The sequence below is a fragment of the Quercus suber genome, unplaced genomic scaffold, assembly GCF_002906115.3.
Source record: "Quercus suber isolate HL8 unplaced genomic scaffold, Cork oak 2.0 scaffold_42, whole genome shotgun sequence".
Taxonomy (NCBI): Eukaryota; Viridiplantae; Streptophyta; class Magnoliopsida; order Fagales; family Fagaceae; genus Quercus; species Quercus suber.
The window spans coordinates 594,822-612,819 of record NW_027069507.1 but is presented as its reverse complement, the minus strand read 5'-3'; the positions used below and the strand labels follow the sequence as shown (position 1 = coordinate 612,819).

General features: G+C 33.0%; 1 protein-coding gene across 1 annotated transcript; it reads right to left on the bottom strand.

Annotated features, from left to right (window-relative positions):
- Positions 1–253: 253 nt before the first annotated feature.
- LOC112016337 (vacuolar protein sorting-associated protein 52 A) lies at positions 254–16,457 on the bottom strand. Its single transcript, XM_024048882.2, has 20 exons — positions 16,296–16,457; positions 15,630–15,727; positions 15,424–15,481; positions 15,096–15,191; positions 12,419–12,520; positions 11,602–11,685; positions 10,810–10,890; positions 9,695–9,838; positions 8,469–8,560; positions 7,314–7,395; positions 5,339–5,521; positions 4,744–4,859; positions 4,584–4,642; positions 4,159–4,259; positions 3,132–3,182; positions 1,990–2,169; positions 1,764–1,898; positions 1,437–1,508; positions 832–889; positions 254–743 (listed from the first exon to the last, which is right to left on the bottom strand). Exons 1-20 carry the CDS (start codon positions 16,311–16,313, stop codon positions 439–441), a joined length of 2,115 nt encoding a protein of 704 aa, XP_023904650.1. The 5' UTR covers positions 16,314–16,457; the 3' UTR covers positions 254–438.
- Between the last annotated feature and the right edge of the window lie 1,541 nt (positions 16,458–17,998).

Genomic DNA, 17,998 nt, shown 5'->3' with positions numbered 1-17,998 from the left:
TGTAAAATTCTTGGTCTTTACCACAGTAGTGTTTGAAGTGGCCCGATCTCTTGGCTGAGGATTGAAGAACACTCAAAGCAAGTAGTCCTTTGCTTTCTTGATGCTATGCTCTAATGCATTAATCCTGGTTAAAGACACGGATGCCCTGAGTTCAAAGCCAAAAAGACGGAGAACAAAGTTTGCATTTGCTTCTATTCTGGGCACTATGCTACCCCTGTGTATGCGCATGCATGTGTGTCTAGAGAGAAGGGAGTTCCCAATACAAATCAATATGCTATTAAGGCCTTCAAAGACTATCGAAAACTTTCAGATTGTAAGGACTTCCAATGATACATTTGAAGCAGAGAATAAATATTAACCCATGCATTTCGAGTTCAAATATTTTGAATCCACAAAATTCAAATCTTGGTTATCAAAGCATGACCTCAATTCAATGACTTAGAAGGTCCTCGAGTATTTCCTTATCTCATACATGATTGAAGATATTGACACAAGATCCTTGTTGAGTGCAGACCCACCAACAATCCTTTTTATGCAATCTGAGAGCCTGGTATAATATAGCAGTAGTTGAGTCAATGCAGCCCTCAAAATTTCCATACCACACAGTAGGCTACTGAAAGAAGTTATAACATCTTTGTGCATCAGCTCTATTGCAGCTTTCCATCTACTTGCAAAGTCCTTCACAAGTGGGTCAACTTCGGCAACAGTTATGGGCTTCTCAGAACTAGAACCTGGATCCTCCGCTGATAAACAACTTGCAAATAAGCCTATTTCCTTAAATAACGTAACAAAATACTTAGATGTTGCAACAATATTTGTCAAAATACTTACAGGCTCGGGTCTTTACAAACTTTATTAAATCACTAAAATGCACCAGTAGCAGTTCTTCCTGCAAGGAGAAATAGATAGACAAACTAAAACAAACTGCAAACAAAATCAAAAAAGGCAGAAAAGGCAAAAATTCCTATACAAAATAGAGCATTAAAAATAAAGAAATTTCAGCTTCAGATGAATCAGATCTATAGGCATTTGATTGTTTTCAAGCTCTATGTAACATATTATCAACATTTTCCCATCAAAAATCTTTCTGAGAGGATTCGTAAGGGAAGCAGTTCTTGCCGCTTGTACAGAATATAATTTCTGTTCCAGTACTTAAAGCATATAGGAGTAACATCAATATTCTGCAAAAAACAGGAATCAAGACAGGTTGCAAGGAGATAGGTTTACTCCCCTCAGTCTAAAATTACAAACAACAAAAAGATATTCATCATCATATAAAAGGAAAAAATTATTATTATTTACTCTCTAGACACAATTCTATAACAATTAAAAAAAGATATTTTGCTAGTAAACTTATCTGCAATCATTTAGTTTCAAAATCAATAAGGCATTTGCCTTAAAAAACGAGGCCTAAAAAGCTATTGATTGAGAGTTACCACAAATAATGCTGTATTGCTCTTCAGCAATTCCTCAAAGTGCACTTGAATTTTCCCTTCTGGAGCAGCTTCCTGAAATCCAATTAACAAATTAAAAACCAGAGTGGCTGAAGGCCAAAGGACATTGCAAATTTTGTGCTCAACAAATATGAGCAAAAATATGCTAGCCATCTAAATGGCATTATAACTAAAGTAATCTTGTCCAAGAAATTCTTTGGATAACAATGAACTTGTCCTAGAAATTTTCTTTCCGGACACCCCTAAGTTCCCACCTTTACACAAAAAAAGTAGATCTCATTTTCCAGAAAAGAAGATACCAATCCTTACCTTCAGAATAGAAATAGTCATGTCATAGTTGTTTATCAGAAACACAATTTGTAGTTTTGTTTTTGGGAACATTTTTGCAAGCTTGATTAGCAAGTCATCAACAGCCATTCTAAGTCGTTCCAAATTCAAATCAAGCTGCAACATTGAGGAACTAGATGTTTTGAGAGACTCATTCCATTATGAAAGCAAAGTTAAAACATTTTATGACTTTCATTCTGTGTCTAACCTGCCCATCTCCATATTCAACATTAAGGCGGATCAGTGAAGCTGTGAATTCAGCATAACGTCTCATGACATAGTGAGGATGAACATCATCTTCCCACAATGTCCTCACATTTGCACTGCGTAGGCTGTTGAGGTGCATATCAAATACCATCTTAAAACGAGGCCATAGGGAGATATTGATCTGCTCCAATTTAGTTAAGAATTAGTCAGAAGTTTAATTGGTGATAAAAAAATCTAAGACACAACTACAGAAGAATTAATAATTAACTATTCCCTCCATCCCCTATCGTTTGTCCTCCCCTTTTTGGATGTTCCAATATCATTGTCCATTTTAAACTTCATATGAAAAAAATTTAAAAATTTACTAGATTGCCCACCTAGATATTAGAGAGGAGTATCAATATGCAAAAGAATGAGAAGAAATTCTGTAAGTCATAAGTAATAGAGTAACAGTAAAATTCTTTCAAAAACTGGGAAGCCCTACAGAGGACCAAACAAATTGGAATGCACAGACTATTTTGCAAAATGAAAGTAGTTCCATTAGTTACAAAGTGCTTCTGGAAGCAATAGTCTACTTCGTTTTGAAGCACAGTAAAGACGAAATAGAGTTAGACAAGAGGAGGCAAATAAATTGTTAATTCTTTGGGTCTTGAACCCACAACTTTAACCTCCAGGACAATCCTATGGAGTAGGAGGTGCTATTTGAGATGAAGCTAATTGTCAAGGAAGATGTTAGTTCAAGAACAACATTATCTTCCTCCAGTTTCATATATTGTAAGCTCTCATCCCATGTTCATAGGAAAATCATAAATGCTATGACAAATCCATCTAAAAACCACAAAAATGGATAAATTAACTGTTGAACGAAAAAGAAAATTTTAATGTTTTGGTGTTTACTCCTTTTCCTAGTCATATTGCTTAATTTCTAATATCAGAGGTATCTCTCTTTGCAAGAGCCATAACTATCCACTCAACTTTGTTCAGCCAAGACTAAAAAACCATGTAAATAAAAAGCGTGGTTTCTAAAGAACAAAGGAGATTTGATATTATAAATCTTGTGCCAATAATACTGTATGTCCGAAATTTGTATCATCACCAAACAGCTCAATGATAAACATAATAACTATATCTAAAATTACAGACCTTGTCTAAAAACGAATCCAAGCATGGAATCCGCCGCCGAGACATTATGAGCTGAAATGGAGAGCAATGAAACAGATTAATCATAATCAAACTCATTACTCAACAGTATTCACAATCCTTTTTTACATTTTGCTTTCTGTCATGCCTCAATATGTTTGAAAAAATTATATATGAGAGGGTTTTCTTTCTTTCTTTTTGAAAATCAATCTAAAAATGTATTTGCCCTGAGTATTTGATTTTCCAGTTTGAGATCAACCAGAGTCAAATCCTATTTCAAGCATTCTTTTCAATTAGGAAACATAAGTTTGGAAATCTTTAGAAAAAAGAATAATAATTTGAATTAGGACAAGGAATTCAATTCTCTCAGAAATCCACGCATCAGAATCAGAGGGATGCTAAAGAAGACTTTTCTTTTCTTGAATAGAAGCATTAATAAAGATGTATGTGCACATTTCTCAAACATGTCCTGATGTTATACATAATTTGAAAACTTTCAGATTGTGCAGCACATATTCCAACTACTACACAAGCAAATAAATATGGGGTAATTCCTGACTCAAACAGATGAACAGCAATTTCAACACCTAGATAACTGACATCCATGCAACTGAAACATCAGATAAAAAAGAAACAGTGTGTTATACAAGGAATACTGAATTCTGAGTCAATTGTCGGACAAGGAAATTAACTTTAGTCAACTACTGAGAGTACAATAGCACACTATCCAGAATGCACATACAGAAGCTTTTCACCATCTACAGTATAAAATGGCAAATTCTTTACAATGACGCGGCACAAATAAAAGAACAAGGAGAACGGACATCAAAGTATCCATCAATCGTGAAATTTTATTATATGTTCACTTTGGATCATCGTTATAGCTCATGAAGTTTTAAGCAGAAAACACAACAGCAAGTATTGACGACTCATGCACTAGATTCGAGGACTCATGACTCAATTACAATATAACTCTAAACAACAGAGAACTCAGATAGAAAACATTAGCTTTAGAAGCTCAGAAAAATACCTGGTGCTGATGTATTATCCGAATCATAAGCATTAGGCCAATAGCATCATAACAATTTGGAAGTATTGAATTGAAGTGTTCATCAATAACAGCAAATGGACCTGATAATATCAAAGTAAGATCATATGACAAATCACAGGTCTATCTTTTTCTAATATTCATCACAGTTTCCGCTGCCCATGAATCATCTCATATTCATATAAAGCTTCAAATAGAGATAAATCAACTCCCATGTACATGACAAGATTGTTTATTCAAAGGAATGTGTACAATATAATCCTACTGGCAAAAGTGCCAATCTGAATCATACAAAAGTCATCCGATAGAATGCCAAATAATATTTGCCACAGGAATGTTTGTATGTAACATTATTAGTATGTAGAAACATTTTATGCAAATGATTCTGGAATATCCAGGAAAATTACCTGCAAAAATTTCATAAAATATGGACTCCTCGCCAAAGAAGTCATCACAGAAATGATACCTGCGGATGACAGGAAAATGTCAACATGCTAATCACTATAGGATTGCCATTCATTAGCAACTAGAAGACAATATCAAGGGGTAGAGCAAACTCCAAGGTACTCAGAAGTAGCAGTATCCATAAGCAGCTTGTGCAAACTCCTGAAGAGGACCTCGTACGGGTACTTGCTGGAGCTGGCTTCAGCAATATGAGGAATTAATGCAGGTTCATCAATTTCCTGATAATTACAAACCATGGCATCAGTAAGTAATGAAGTCATAGTTTCTACAAAAACTACTCTAAATGTGATTTTATAATTAGAAATAACAATCAAAAGAGGAAGTTATTATTCTGCAAGTTCTGCACCTAGTCATCATCTTTTCAGATATGAACCTATGAGCATGGCTGGAATAACATAATTAAAAGAAAGCAATGCAAAATTCAGCTTATATGAATAAAACATGCATAGATGAAATGCATAACAAAAAGAAATCAATTGATTAAATTTTAAGTTACAGAATAAGCTTTTTAATAAGGAGACAAAGATAAAAGAAACGAAGGTTAATACCCAAATAGTTGCAATTGAAATCTAATTGACTGAGTGGATCCAAGAGAAACAGCATGCTTTTCTTCCACATTAACTAACAAACCAAACCATATTTCACTCCTAGCAAGTAAAATATTAAATTAAAAATTTTAAGAAAGAAGTAGAAAAACCTTAAGAATTTTTATCCTCTCCCCCAGAGCAAAAACAGCAGAGCGGTTCTTCAGCGGTTCCCGTCCTCTTAAAAAAAGGCCAGTGCTTCTTGTCTCAACCCCAATCAAATCACTAGATGTTGCTATATCCAACTGTAGTTTCTCAAGGGCCAGAATATAAGCCCGGAAATGTGCACTTAGGACCTGCAAAACATGCAGCTGCACTTCAATACTCTTTAAGATGCACAAAACTAGATAGTTGTTACAATGTAATGTGATAGAAACAAATTGACCTGGCTATTAGCATAGCTCAAGTGTAAGACATCTTAAACGACATATGAGAAGTTGAATCTTCCAAAACAGATTCACCATTAAGAATGTCCACGGTAGCAAAAGGATACTAGGTGTAGCATTACCCCCAATATTTCATATTCTTTTTCTTTTTCTTTTTTTTTTTGATAACTCAAGAGTTACAATGAGAGAGCAGGAATTTGAACCTAGAAGCCTCTTGGCCAATTGACTAATTGAGCTAAAAGCCTCGTGGCCAATATTTCATATTCTAACCATTCATAATTTCTAATGTTTCATAATGTTTTAAGAACTAACTCTGTCCCATAGGATAGTGAATATTTTCTAATATTTGTTAGTTCATAATTTTTTGAGAAATTTTCTTTGTAGTATGAAGTATCAGAACTTTAATATACCTATCAAAAATTATAGTACTATAATACCTATCAAAAATTAACTATTACAATGTATTAATTTTATCTCTTTGGCATTATACTAACAGAAATTGCCAAATATAATACTAATGACCCACACCTTTTTTCAATTTTATTTATTTATTTATTATTTTATAAGTACTAGTGGTAATGACCCACACTTTTTTTTCAGTTTGATAAGTACTAATGAGTAATGACCCACACTTAGCTTATGGTATAGCATGCACACCATAATAAATATGAATATATTTTTTTGGGATCTGAATTGGTATCTGCTTATAAATAAGACTCCATAATTAAATTATGTTCCACCATGGATATAAACTATTGCAGGCCTAACTACTACCAATACCAAATACAGAAATGTGATGCATTCACAGTCAAGGAAAGCATAAAAGAGAGAGAATTTTAATTATCTAGTAAGAAATTTGGGATTTCTAGGACAAGAGTTCAAGAAACTAATATCTGGTGCAAGCTTGCAAGCTTAATGGAGAAAAAAAGATCTTTCATCCATCGCTATAATGCAGATATGAAGAAGGGGTTTAATCACTAATTTCTGAGTAAATTTAAGTTTCAGCAACTTGGGTTTTCTCTCTTTTGTGGTTCATATGCTACATTCAATGTGAGCTAGGTCTCCATAGCTTTTAAGATAATGTCACAAAGATTCTAGGGTTAAAATAAAATAAAAATTCTTTTTTGTTTGTTAGCCTAAATTTTTTAGGTCTTAAGAAGGCTTCCTTGCATCTTAAGATAGTTGGGCTATCAGGTAATTTTCATTTTGGTAAAATTGTCTGATTTTCTATTGTCAAGTTTACAAGTCCTCGAGTATGAGGCAACAAACTTGAACAGAACTGGGGCTACATTGATGGTAGTCAAATGCTTTGAAAATATAGCAAGGACGTGCAGTTTTCTCTTCTGTCTCTTTCCTGTCATCTTCCTCTTGATCTTTACCTTTCCACAAAACAACCAACCCCCACCCCCCGCCCTCTCCCAAAAAAACCTGCCCCCAACCTCTACTTCTGAACAGGTGCTCCTTGATTTATCTAGGGTGCATTCCTTCAAACTATAATTAGAAATAACGAAAAGATACAACAAAAGATTATCTAAAGAACCAAAACAAAGGAAGAAAAGCGGGGAATGAAATTGATGCTAATGGTTTAAAGATCAAGTGACCATTCCCAAGTCCTCATAAAAATATAAACATACTGGTGAACACTTCAGTCCTGCTACCAAAACTAAGTTCTGCAATAGATAATTGATTCGTCAGTATTTACCTTGTTCATTGTGTCGATGTACGCTGCACGGACCTCAATATATACCTCGTTGCCATGTTCTTTGAGGAAGGAAATAACATACCTACATGTTCATGTTACCATATACTATATTATAATAAGCCCACACTTGACCAGGGAAACAAGAACCAGAACTATTATATGATATATCGCTACTTCTCATTTTTTATGAATTAAAAAAAATTCTTATGGACAAAGAATTAAGATATGAGTTTACACATGATGGCAACATAAAAATATCAAAAACAAGTCATGTAAAACCAAAAACACAGTCCTACTTGGATCAGTTGCTCTCTTTATAAACATAGATGCTGCTGTCTTAGCTAGTATCATATACAGACGCCTGAATAAATGCTAGGGATGTACAAAAGATTGTGTAACCATCAAAAACTTTTTCAGAACAGTTCAACAACAATGACTCAATAATAATGGCATTTAATCAGCTCTCCGACTCATGATCAAGGGAAAACGATAAACACATAAAATTGGGACACATACAAGTGAAGTTATCCAATCAACAACTCATAAAAAACAATCAGGATACTGCACAGTTTCCCCCAAAGAACAAACAAGGTTCAAAAGGGAAAACCATACAGATGTGTGAGAGAAGAATTCATACTCCCTCCATCCCATATTGTTGGTCCTTCATTCCATTTTGAGTTGTCCCAAAATATAATCATCTTTGAAAATCTATGGACACTATTGATAACTTTCCTCACTTGACCTTACTTTATTTAAAAAGTCAATGTCCCTCTTTCGCTAGAGTTTAAATTAAGGGGGTAGTTGGAAACATGCACTTTTTATTTGAAAGACAATGCATTAAATGAGGTTCCTTTAAAAAGTTGGAGTTTCTAGACAAGACCAATAATATGGGATGGAGAGAGTATTGTTTTGAATTGACAACAATCAATGGAAGAGGATGTATCACAAGAAGCACCTTAGTATAATATTAAACAAAATAAGAAACTTTAAGTAATAAAAAGATGTTCCAGTCATAAGTCAAACAAAATAAAAAATATAACCATTTGATTATTTTTTTTTTTTTTTTGGTAAGTGCTGAAAGTAAGTATGATAAAACCATATAAAATTCTAACGCCCCATTAGACCCATTAAGCACTGTATTTAGATTCTACTCACTTGTACTTTAAAAGAACACTCTGTTGAAGGATCTGGATATTTGTTTTGGGTTTTCTCAATGCATAAAGCTTCTGAACAATGAAGTCAAACACCTGCAAAAAGATAATATAGTTGGAAAGAGCCTATTTGTACTCATTAATCGACAGGTAAAGCAGTAGAAAAACAATTAGAAAGAGCTTATATGTACTAATTAATTAACAGGTAATGCAGTAGAAAAACAATTAGAAAGAGCTTATATGTACTAATTAATCAACATGTAAAGCAGTAGAGAAACACTTAGAAAGAGCTTATATGTACTCATTAATCAACAGGTAAAGCAGTAAAACAAGTTCAAAAGTGTGATATCATTACATGAGCAATAGATATTATTCAATATCCAAATCAAAACATTTTTGAAGTTTATATTCACCATATTTTCTGTCCAAACTAGGAAACAAAACATGGAATATTATTATTGTCCTCAAGAGCTTCTGACTCAATTAAATCCACAGAGGTTGGGAAGAAGGCATAGGTGATATTAAGTTGAAATGTATTGACTTGCACTGTAATTCCAAAAGGTTCTCAGTACAAAATGGTCACTGTTCAAATTTTGACTAATAAGACAGTCTGGCCTCAATACTATACAATGTACATGTTGAATCCTTATCAAATGAATGAAATTTGGATTGGCTACCTTCTGTTGAAGCTAATTAAGAAAAGAATTGTTGAAAAAAAGCTTTTATCCCTACCCTTGGCCTTGAGGAAATCTTTGGCCTTAGCAATTACCTCAAAACTCTAACTTCAGTTGAAGAAGCAAACTAAAAACATCTGATTATCAGTAAATATAGATTAAAATGTTGACCAAAACTAATATTCAGTCAACAATATTATGTTCAAGTATTCAAACCTAGGTACTAATAACCAACTCTATTCAAGTTACAGATGTCAAATTGTAGTCCTTTCTAACATATATGATTGAATTAGTCACAAGAGTGTTAACTCATCAAGTCACAAGCTTGGGATTCTTCTTGTGCACAATAAGGACTGCTATTACTAATTGATAATTAAACAGTCCATACAAACAATATTGTATCCAAATATGTACGTGGGCAGATTAGTGTTTATGATATGCATGACATTGTAGAGGGGCTCTCACATTAATATTTTGGTAGGTTTAAAACATACAATAACACAAGAAATTGAATAATCATCATCAACCAAAGCATCCAGTAATTCTAGTCAATAACCTTTGAAACTGCTTTCTGCCTAACTTTTTCAAGCTCAGGTTGAACATCTTTCAGAGCTTTTGAAGCTTTGACCATAGGATCCACTTCTACAAACTTCAGCTTCTTACTCAGAATCTCAAGAGTTCTCATGTATTCATCATTGACCTGGACAAATTCCACTGCAAGTATGTTAACAGCAATAAAAGAAATGGAACACAAAAATCTCCCAAATCACTATGTTAACCAGGAAGCAACATGGACTGTACATGCACATTCAAGGACGTATGTTGTAGCTCAATTGTGTTATAGATATGGCCCGCATATTAACAAATCAACTTTAACCTATAATGTGAATATCAGAAGAGCCTAAATCATGTATATAAGCATAAAACATCTAGAAAGTGCTACTCTAAGTTGCAATTTGAATCAAAAAAAGATGGGCAGCAAATGAAGCAGATGACCAGATCTTTCCACAATCAATCCACAATAACCCCATCATGCAATGATTTTTTTTTTGATAAGTAACCCATCATGCAATGATTGAATCACTAATACAATAAGGGAGGGGCAAGAGAGACCATGAGCAACAATTAATCATTTCAAGTAAAACACATTTTCCCACACATTAAGTTCTCCCTCAAACCAACCTAGCAAGCCTTACAAGGACATAACAATGATATAAATCAAGCATAAAAGAGCATAAGTAAATCCCATTCTGCCATCCAAGGCTTGATGTGATTAGTATCAAGGCAAAAGGGTAAAGCTTGTAGCAAAATATTCAAAAAGGAGCCTTCTTAATTAAGGCAACTGTAAACCAAAATGAATGAAGCACAAATAGACCTCTCTCAGATTAATGTATCAATGCTTTTCTCATAATTCAATTCCCAAACATTAAAGAATAACCAAAGTCCTGATAATCTCATTGGATGGGTAAATCACTGAAAATCTTCTTCTTTTTAAGTAACGGACATGTAAACGAAGGCTAAACAAAAACAACTTTTTGGATGAGCACATCAATGAGCAAGTTTGTAAGCTAAGACCATCTGTGAGCAACTTTGAAAGCTAAGACAAACATGTAATAATAGCAATTATGACAGTAACAGTAAAAAAGCAGGCTCTACAAAAATTAGAAATACCTCTCCGTCAACAACTATGTCAACCATCCTTGGAGGGACTATAATGTCTTCGACAAACTTTGCCAATTTTGATTCTGCCGACTGTTTATAGAACATAGAACAATCATATATTGTATAGAACATGAGAAAAACGGAAAGGTTTATAAACAATAATTTAGAGATGTCACTTTGGCATTACTCAAATGGCCAACTTCCAGGAAAATTGTTCAGACAGAAAAACTTCCAAAAAGTTTTTCCCCACATTTTCACACTTTTTTCGGTTGTGTTCTTTTAACTCCAAGAAGAAGTAAAATGTTATCAAAGCACAAAAACAAACAGCTCAATAATAATTCGAAAATGGTCCCAGAGTCCGAACCCCCACCCTCTACCCTTTCTTTTTTGATAAGTAATAAGATTATATAAATCAGAAAAAAGAGTCACCCAAGTATACAGGAGATATACTGGTGTAGACAATCAATTACAAAAACTGCATAAATCTAAAAGAGAAAGAAACTTGTCATTGAAAAAGACAAGGAATGCAATCCAACTAGGTCATATCACAAATCACCAATTGAAGAATCATTACTCAGCTAGCTTTATCCCCTGCCAAGAAATTGTTGCCACAAAATATCATTGAAAAAGCACATATAACCCCTAAGAGGAACTTCAAAAAAAATACAATTTTTCTTATGTTTTGTTGTACTAACTAGCGGTCATTAACATCTAATAGATATACAAGCATGTTTCTGTGGTTCTCAAAATTTAAACTCCAAACAAACAATGAAGTGGAGCTAATCATACAAACAATGATACCTTACGATTCTTAAGCTTCAGGCCCATATCCATAGACTTCTCTTGGAGGACTTTTATGTCTGAACTTATGGAACCAATTTCAACCTGGGACAAAAAAAAGAGGCAAGGAGAAAACCTTCATTGAAAAGTAGAATTCAAACCCTGGGGTTTTACTAAAATAAGAGGATAACAAACACAACAACAAATAATTCTGCAAGAATCAATGTAAAAAGAAAGTTAAACAAATAGAGCCTTTATACCATTAAATGCATCTAAAATTTGTGATTTATATTCTCCTTAGTTACATATAACAGTTGAATTAAAAACACTATCATTTTGACAAATGGATGTATAGGAGAGGGAAAAAATGACTGCACTAGTTATGACATCCTTAAAGCAGCAGTGATATAAAGCTAATTCCTACAATCTTTTTCAACTTATAAATAGCATACTTGCAAAAAGTAACCGGCATTGGGACAAAGGGAAATTTTACTACCATAGACTAATGGAAAACATGTATAACTTATGGTATTTATGTGAGGTAGTGATTTATAACCAGCTACTAAAATCAAGAATGCATATAACAATGTATATAATTTTGTCAACATATACAAGAATTTTAAAATATATATATATATATATATGATCATTGCAAAGTGACAGAGTTATTATAAAGATATATGCAACTACATTTTCAGCCAATATGTTTTATTAGAGGGTGATCAATTGTGTATATCCATCAAAATATATTTTATCAGTATAAAACAAATGAGAAACAGTCACAATGAAGCTGCAAGCAAGTACATAATTGCTTATTGCAAAGTAAGGGACAACATACTTGAAATCCACTGAGGAGAGTTTCCATCTGTGACAAGATTCTGTCACATTCACGAATTTGATCATGAAGTGACACTAAATTATCGCTTTCTTTTATGTAATCCTGCAATGTTGAAGAAGAAGTTTTAATGCAATAAAAAACATTTAATCTTTATAAAATATAAAATAAAAGAGTACTCAAAAAGGATTCTGAAGAGTATCTCTGCTACACAAATCTTTACCAATGAATGAAAAAAAAAAAAAAATCAAACACACATTTTCTATTTAAATTCTTACCAAATAAATCTTGTTTCTATAATCTAATATAGTGCCATAGAAGAGAAATACAACAATAATGATGAGCAATCTAACAAGTCAAAAAAGTCTTATTCTTAGTTGATGTGCATACACATGCTCTCAAGCACACATTCCCCATACACATAAATTGAGACAGCCTGCAACATCTGATGCTTCTCCAACTATTCACTTAGGAGATATGATCATGCACATGCCATGGCCAAAGCTTCACTTAAGGTAACTAAAGTTGGAAACTAACAATTTTAGGGCAAGTTTGGGCCAGTTGTAAAACCCATAATGGCACACAACCTAACAATAACAAATTAAACTATTTTAAATTGGTCAAACTCAAAACCTAAGCAGAACAAATTAAAATGTCCAACACAATTAGAACAACCATTTTAAAGAATTATAAATACCTAATTAATAATAATGACCAAAAAATAACCATAAACCAGAGCTCATCACGAAGGGGCGTTTAGTTCGCTGTGATGTACCATTGATGTGATGCATATTACGATGATGTGACATTAAGGTTTTTGGTTTATTTTATTTTTTCTAACATTACTATAATTTAAAATTACAAAATATATCACATCATCTTAATCTCATCATCTTCCTAAACAATATAATGTTGTATTCTTATATTGAGATTACATTAATGTAAGAGTACAATAATGTAATATTATGGCGTAATTGGACATCACGGCGAACCAAACGCCCCCAAAGTGTATGTCACTAAAGCTGTCCTCCTTCATGGCCCATTAGCTCCAAGTGCTACACCTAATTATTATAATCTTAGGCTCCGCTTGGGAGTTCATAAGGGAAGGAAATGAAATGGAATGGAATGATCATAAGGGAATGAAATTAAATGAAATGATCATAAGGGAATGAAATGGAATGAAATGATCATAAGAGAATCGAAAAGAATGGAATGGAATGGAATGTATTTAAGTAAGGGAAAATAATAGAAAAGAATGGAATGGAATTAAATAACCTTGATTAGATGTTTTAAAATAAAAGAATGAAAATGAATAGAATGTAAGTAATCTTGTTTGGGAGCAGCATGGAGGTAATGAAATTGAATCATTTTATGACAATATTACTATTAGACCCCTATTTTAAAATAAAGAGTTGAATATATAGGGATATTTTAGGAGTTTTAGTAAACAAATCATTAAATTTAATTTCATTCCCTCTCATTCCTCCCAATTTTAGGGGGAATGAAAATTTAAGATTTTAAGAGAATAGAGAAGAATAAGTGTTCCCTCCTACCTATTTCATTCCCTCCCACTTAAACTCCCAAACAAGGGAATGGATTTTCCATTCTCTCTATTAAAACTCCCAAACAAGAGAATGGAAGAATATTCTAAAATGATTCTTTTTATTCCTTTCCATTTCATTCCATTCCCTCCTTCCAAGCGAGGCCTAAATGCAGGCTACCTAGACAAGCAAGCCTAACTAGATGAGGTAGGGCTTACTTTGCCAACTCTAAGAGAATGAGAATCTGTTTGGAGTATTAAGGATAAAAATGATAACAGAGCCATGCAGTTAACTGACAAAGGGTGGGACTGGAAAAGATAATATTTGGTCCAAAATCTAACCAGTCAAAGAAAGTTGGCACAAGGAAACAATGACAGTAGCATGAACCTTGGGCAATATGATGCACTAGAATATAGGGCAGATACGGCAATATAAACTTCCAGATCTGATATCAAAGCTTCTCAAAACTCCACACAAATAAATCACACTCCAATAACTGCATGGTCCATTTGTTAATCATCACTAGTTTTAACTTGGATAACTATTCTAACAAACCATTCAACAAAAAGTGTCTCTTGATACACTAAAACCAACTTTCCATAATTCATTATGAAAAAACAGTGATGGTGAGTTGACACCAAAATCACCAATTAAATGATCTCATGACAATAAGCTTTCCAAAAGGAAGCAATGCTCCACAAAGTTTTTGCACAATATGGCTAATAGGCTCTAGCTAACATGGCACCTCCTCCTCAATAAGAAGGGGTGGAGGGTAAGGTTTTGGGTTCCAAAACTCACTAAGTGCATGTAAACTTACGAATTAAAGAGGAAGAAAAAGTTTTGCACAATATAATATGATGTAGAAGTGGAGAACCAAGCTATTATGACGAAGACTTCCTGACATAGAAGAAAAGCCTCTTTACACTATTTTTTTTTATATGGAAAATTATAGGATTTCTGGCAACAAAGCGCCTACCACTTTTATGTTGTGAACTTCATAGAACTATGAGCTACGTGAGACAATTTTCTGGTTAACATAAAGTAAAGCCTAGTAAGAAAGTTTACAAAAATAAATCATGTCTCTATGAATTATAAAACTATTGATTGGCAAAAAAGGATTTCGTTAAGTAAGCACAAACCTGAATGGAGTCCAATTCAACTTTCCGTAAATTGTTCTCAACCCCCTTTGTATACTCCCTTAATTTTGTACCTTCAGATAGTATGTTTGCAACTACCTACATTATTAAAGAGACAGGGGGGTCATTAATATATAACCCTCTAAAAATAAACATGAAAGCATTTTTTTGGTAAGCAACAAAAAAAATTTACATAATAAAACATGATGAAAATGTACAAGGTAAAAGCATAAGAAATAAAATAAACAAACAATTGCAGCTTAAATGAGCGTTGATAAAAAATATATCTAGAGGAATGAATTTTCAAAGGAAATGATATGAAATTACTCACATCGTCATTTTTGCATTCTTCCAGTTCTTGCTCTAGTCCATCCAAAGATATATCATCACTGTCAAATATGAAAACCAAATGTATTTTCAAGATGCCATATTCAAACTGGAGGCTGATGAAGTGGGTAATGTCATCATATAACAGGAATGAGCATATAATGTATTTGTAAATGAATCAAGACGCAGAAACAAAAGGATGAATCATACCTGCTGGCATCCTCCTCCACAGACAAGTCCCCAACAAATGCTCCAAAATCAAATACTACATTTTTCTGTGCACCATTTATCTCAACATATGACTGACCCTGCAAACAATTTTTTGTTATAATTAATAAATAAATAAGGTTATCAAAAGAAAGGAATGCTACGCTACGAGACACAAATTGTGTGACTAGACTTATTGAAACGCAAGAGATAGAGGCTCGTGAACTACAATGATAAAATTAAGAGATACATGAATGAATTTTATGAAAGAGTGACAAGATATCCCCCACTCCCGATCATAGTACAAAAAAATGCAAGTAGAGTCGATCTCAACAACGAAAGATGATGATCCACAAATTCACAGCTACTCTAAAATTAGATAATCCACAGTCAAAAATCGTATCCAAAGCAAAGCAGTTGTCCACATTCCTAACAAAACTTCCTAAAAAATTAAGAACGATAGAATGTGTAGCAATCGTGAAGCATGAAGATGATGATGATGATGCCTACTACTTCAAAGCGAAGATCCACTGGGTCTAGTCTAGTCTAGTGGTGAAATAATAATGAAACAAATAACAGCTCAAAAGCTCTTGCGAATTGAAAAGGGCATCGTCTCACAATAACAAGAAGTAAAAATTAATCAATCAGTATTGGAAATTCGAAGCTTACCAAATTGGTGGTGGCCATATTATTAACGAAATGGCTCAAACTTCTTCGAAGATCTCCTGATTTCAGATTTCAGATTTCAGATCACAAAAGAAAAGAAGTTGGTTCACGCGCGTGCTGGATCGGGTCAGTCGTTCTCGCTCTCTCTGTGTTTAATAAAACCACCTCCAAAAAAAAAAATCGATTTTTTTTAATATATTGGATAGTTAGGGGTGGGCTTGGGAATCTGGGCTAGTCTGGGCTTCATATCAATTGTGGTGGAATGGGCTTAATGTTTAATTATAGAGGCCCTGCTCTCGTTTAATTATAGAGGCCCTGCTCTCTCTCTCTCTCTCTCTCTCTCTCTCTCTCTCTCTCTCTCTCTCTCTCTCTCTCTCTCTCTCTTTCTCTCCTCTCTCCCTTTTCTCTCTCTCTCTCTCTCTCTCTATTTGAGAGCTGATGGGGTGAGATCTGTGGTTCTCGGGTTTTAGCATAAATAAATAAATAAAAGGTCAAATACAATTTTAGTCTCTAAACTTTATTATAAAAAAAATTTTCATTTTTAAACTTTAATAAATTCATTTTCATCTCTAAACTATTAAAAAGTTCATATTTCATCCTTAAACTATTAAAAATGTTTTATTTATGTCTTTAAACTTTCCTAGAAATTTATTTTTTATCCCTAAACTATTGAAAAGTTCTTTCTTCATCCTTAATTTTGTCTCTATACTATTCAAAAAACTCTTTAGAAAGTTTTGGGATTAAAAAAAAAAAAAAAAAAACCTTTTTAAAGTTTAAGGATGAAAAACAAACTTTTAATAAAGTTTAGGGACTAAAATAGTATTTTACCTAAAATAAATAAACAAGTGGTAAAGATAATGACCCTATGCGTTTTGTTTTGTTTTTTTAATGATAAGAAATATTAGAAAGTAGTAAAGATAGAGATATGTTTTTTTTTTTTTGGTGAATGAAGGGGGTAAAGATGAGTTAATTAATAATAATTTAAAATCACAAAGAAATAAAAGAATAATAATAATCAAATCCCCCCCCCCCCCCCCCCAAAAATAATGAATAAATTCATTCCAAATTGTATACATAGATAAATTTCAAAACTAACATAGATTTGACAATATCGTTGTTGCAAGTGCCCCCACAAGATCTGATTAAATGATCCTACGACAATTTGAAAAATATGACATTTAATAAGAAAAAAGAAGAAGTGATTGTTGGAAGAATAAAAAAAAAAGTTTTAAAAATGAATAAAAAATTAATAGAAAAATGATAAAGTATCTGTTAAAAAATGTATTTGAAAAAATAGATAGCTAAAAGGTAAAAGTAATTATTTACTCTCCAAATGAAGTAAAAATATAGCTAAGATACTGAAGATGCTTGAGTAGAGTGAATCATAATAAAATATAATATAAATATGATGAGTTGTGTTTAGGCTTACTAATGCAATGAATTGTGTTTAGGCTAAAAACTTGTTTGAAATAAATGTTTTATATGAGTTAGTTATTAGGCTCACTCCTGATATTAAGCCACGTGCTCTTGCTACATAAAAGTTAGGCCAAATTGCCTAAGGTTTCTCTATAATAAAAGCGAAAGGCCAAATTTACCCTTCCTTTTCTAACTAATAACAATTAAAAAAAAATGTAAATTTTAGGCATGTTTCACATAATAATTTTCATTTTGTTCAAATAATTAAAAGGGGTTTTTTTTTTTTATCA

Bases quoted from the DNA above. Each gene is read 5' to 3' on its own strand.
- LOC112016337 (XM_024048882.2), bottom strand. The intron at 15,192-15,423 runs GTGAGTAATTTC...TTAATAATGTAG, and splicing joins AAGAATGCAAAAATGACGAT to GTAGTTGCAAACATACTATC. The intron at 890-1,436 runs GTAACTCTCAAT...TTCTCCTTGCAG, and splicing joins GCAATACAGCATTATTTGTG to GAAGAACTGCTACTGGTGCA.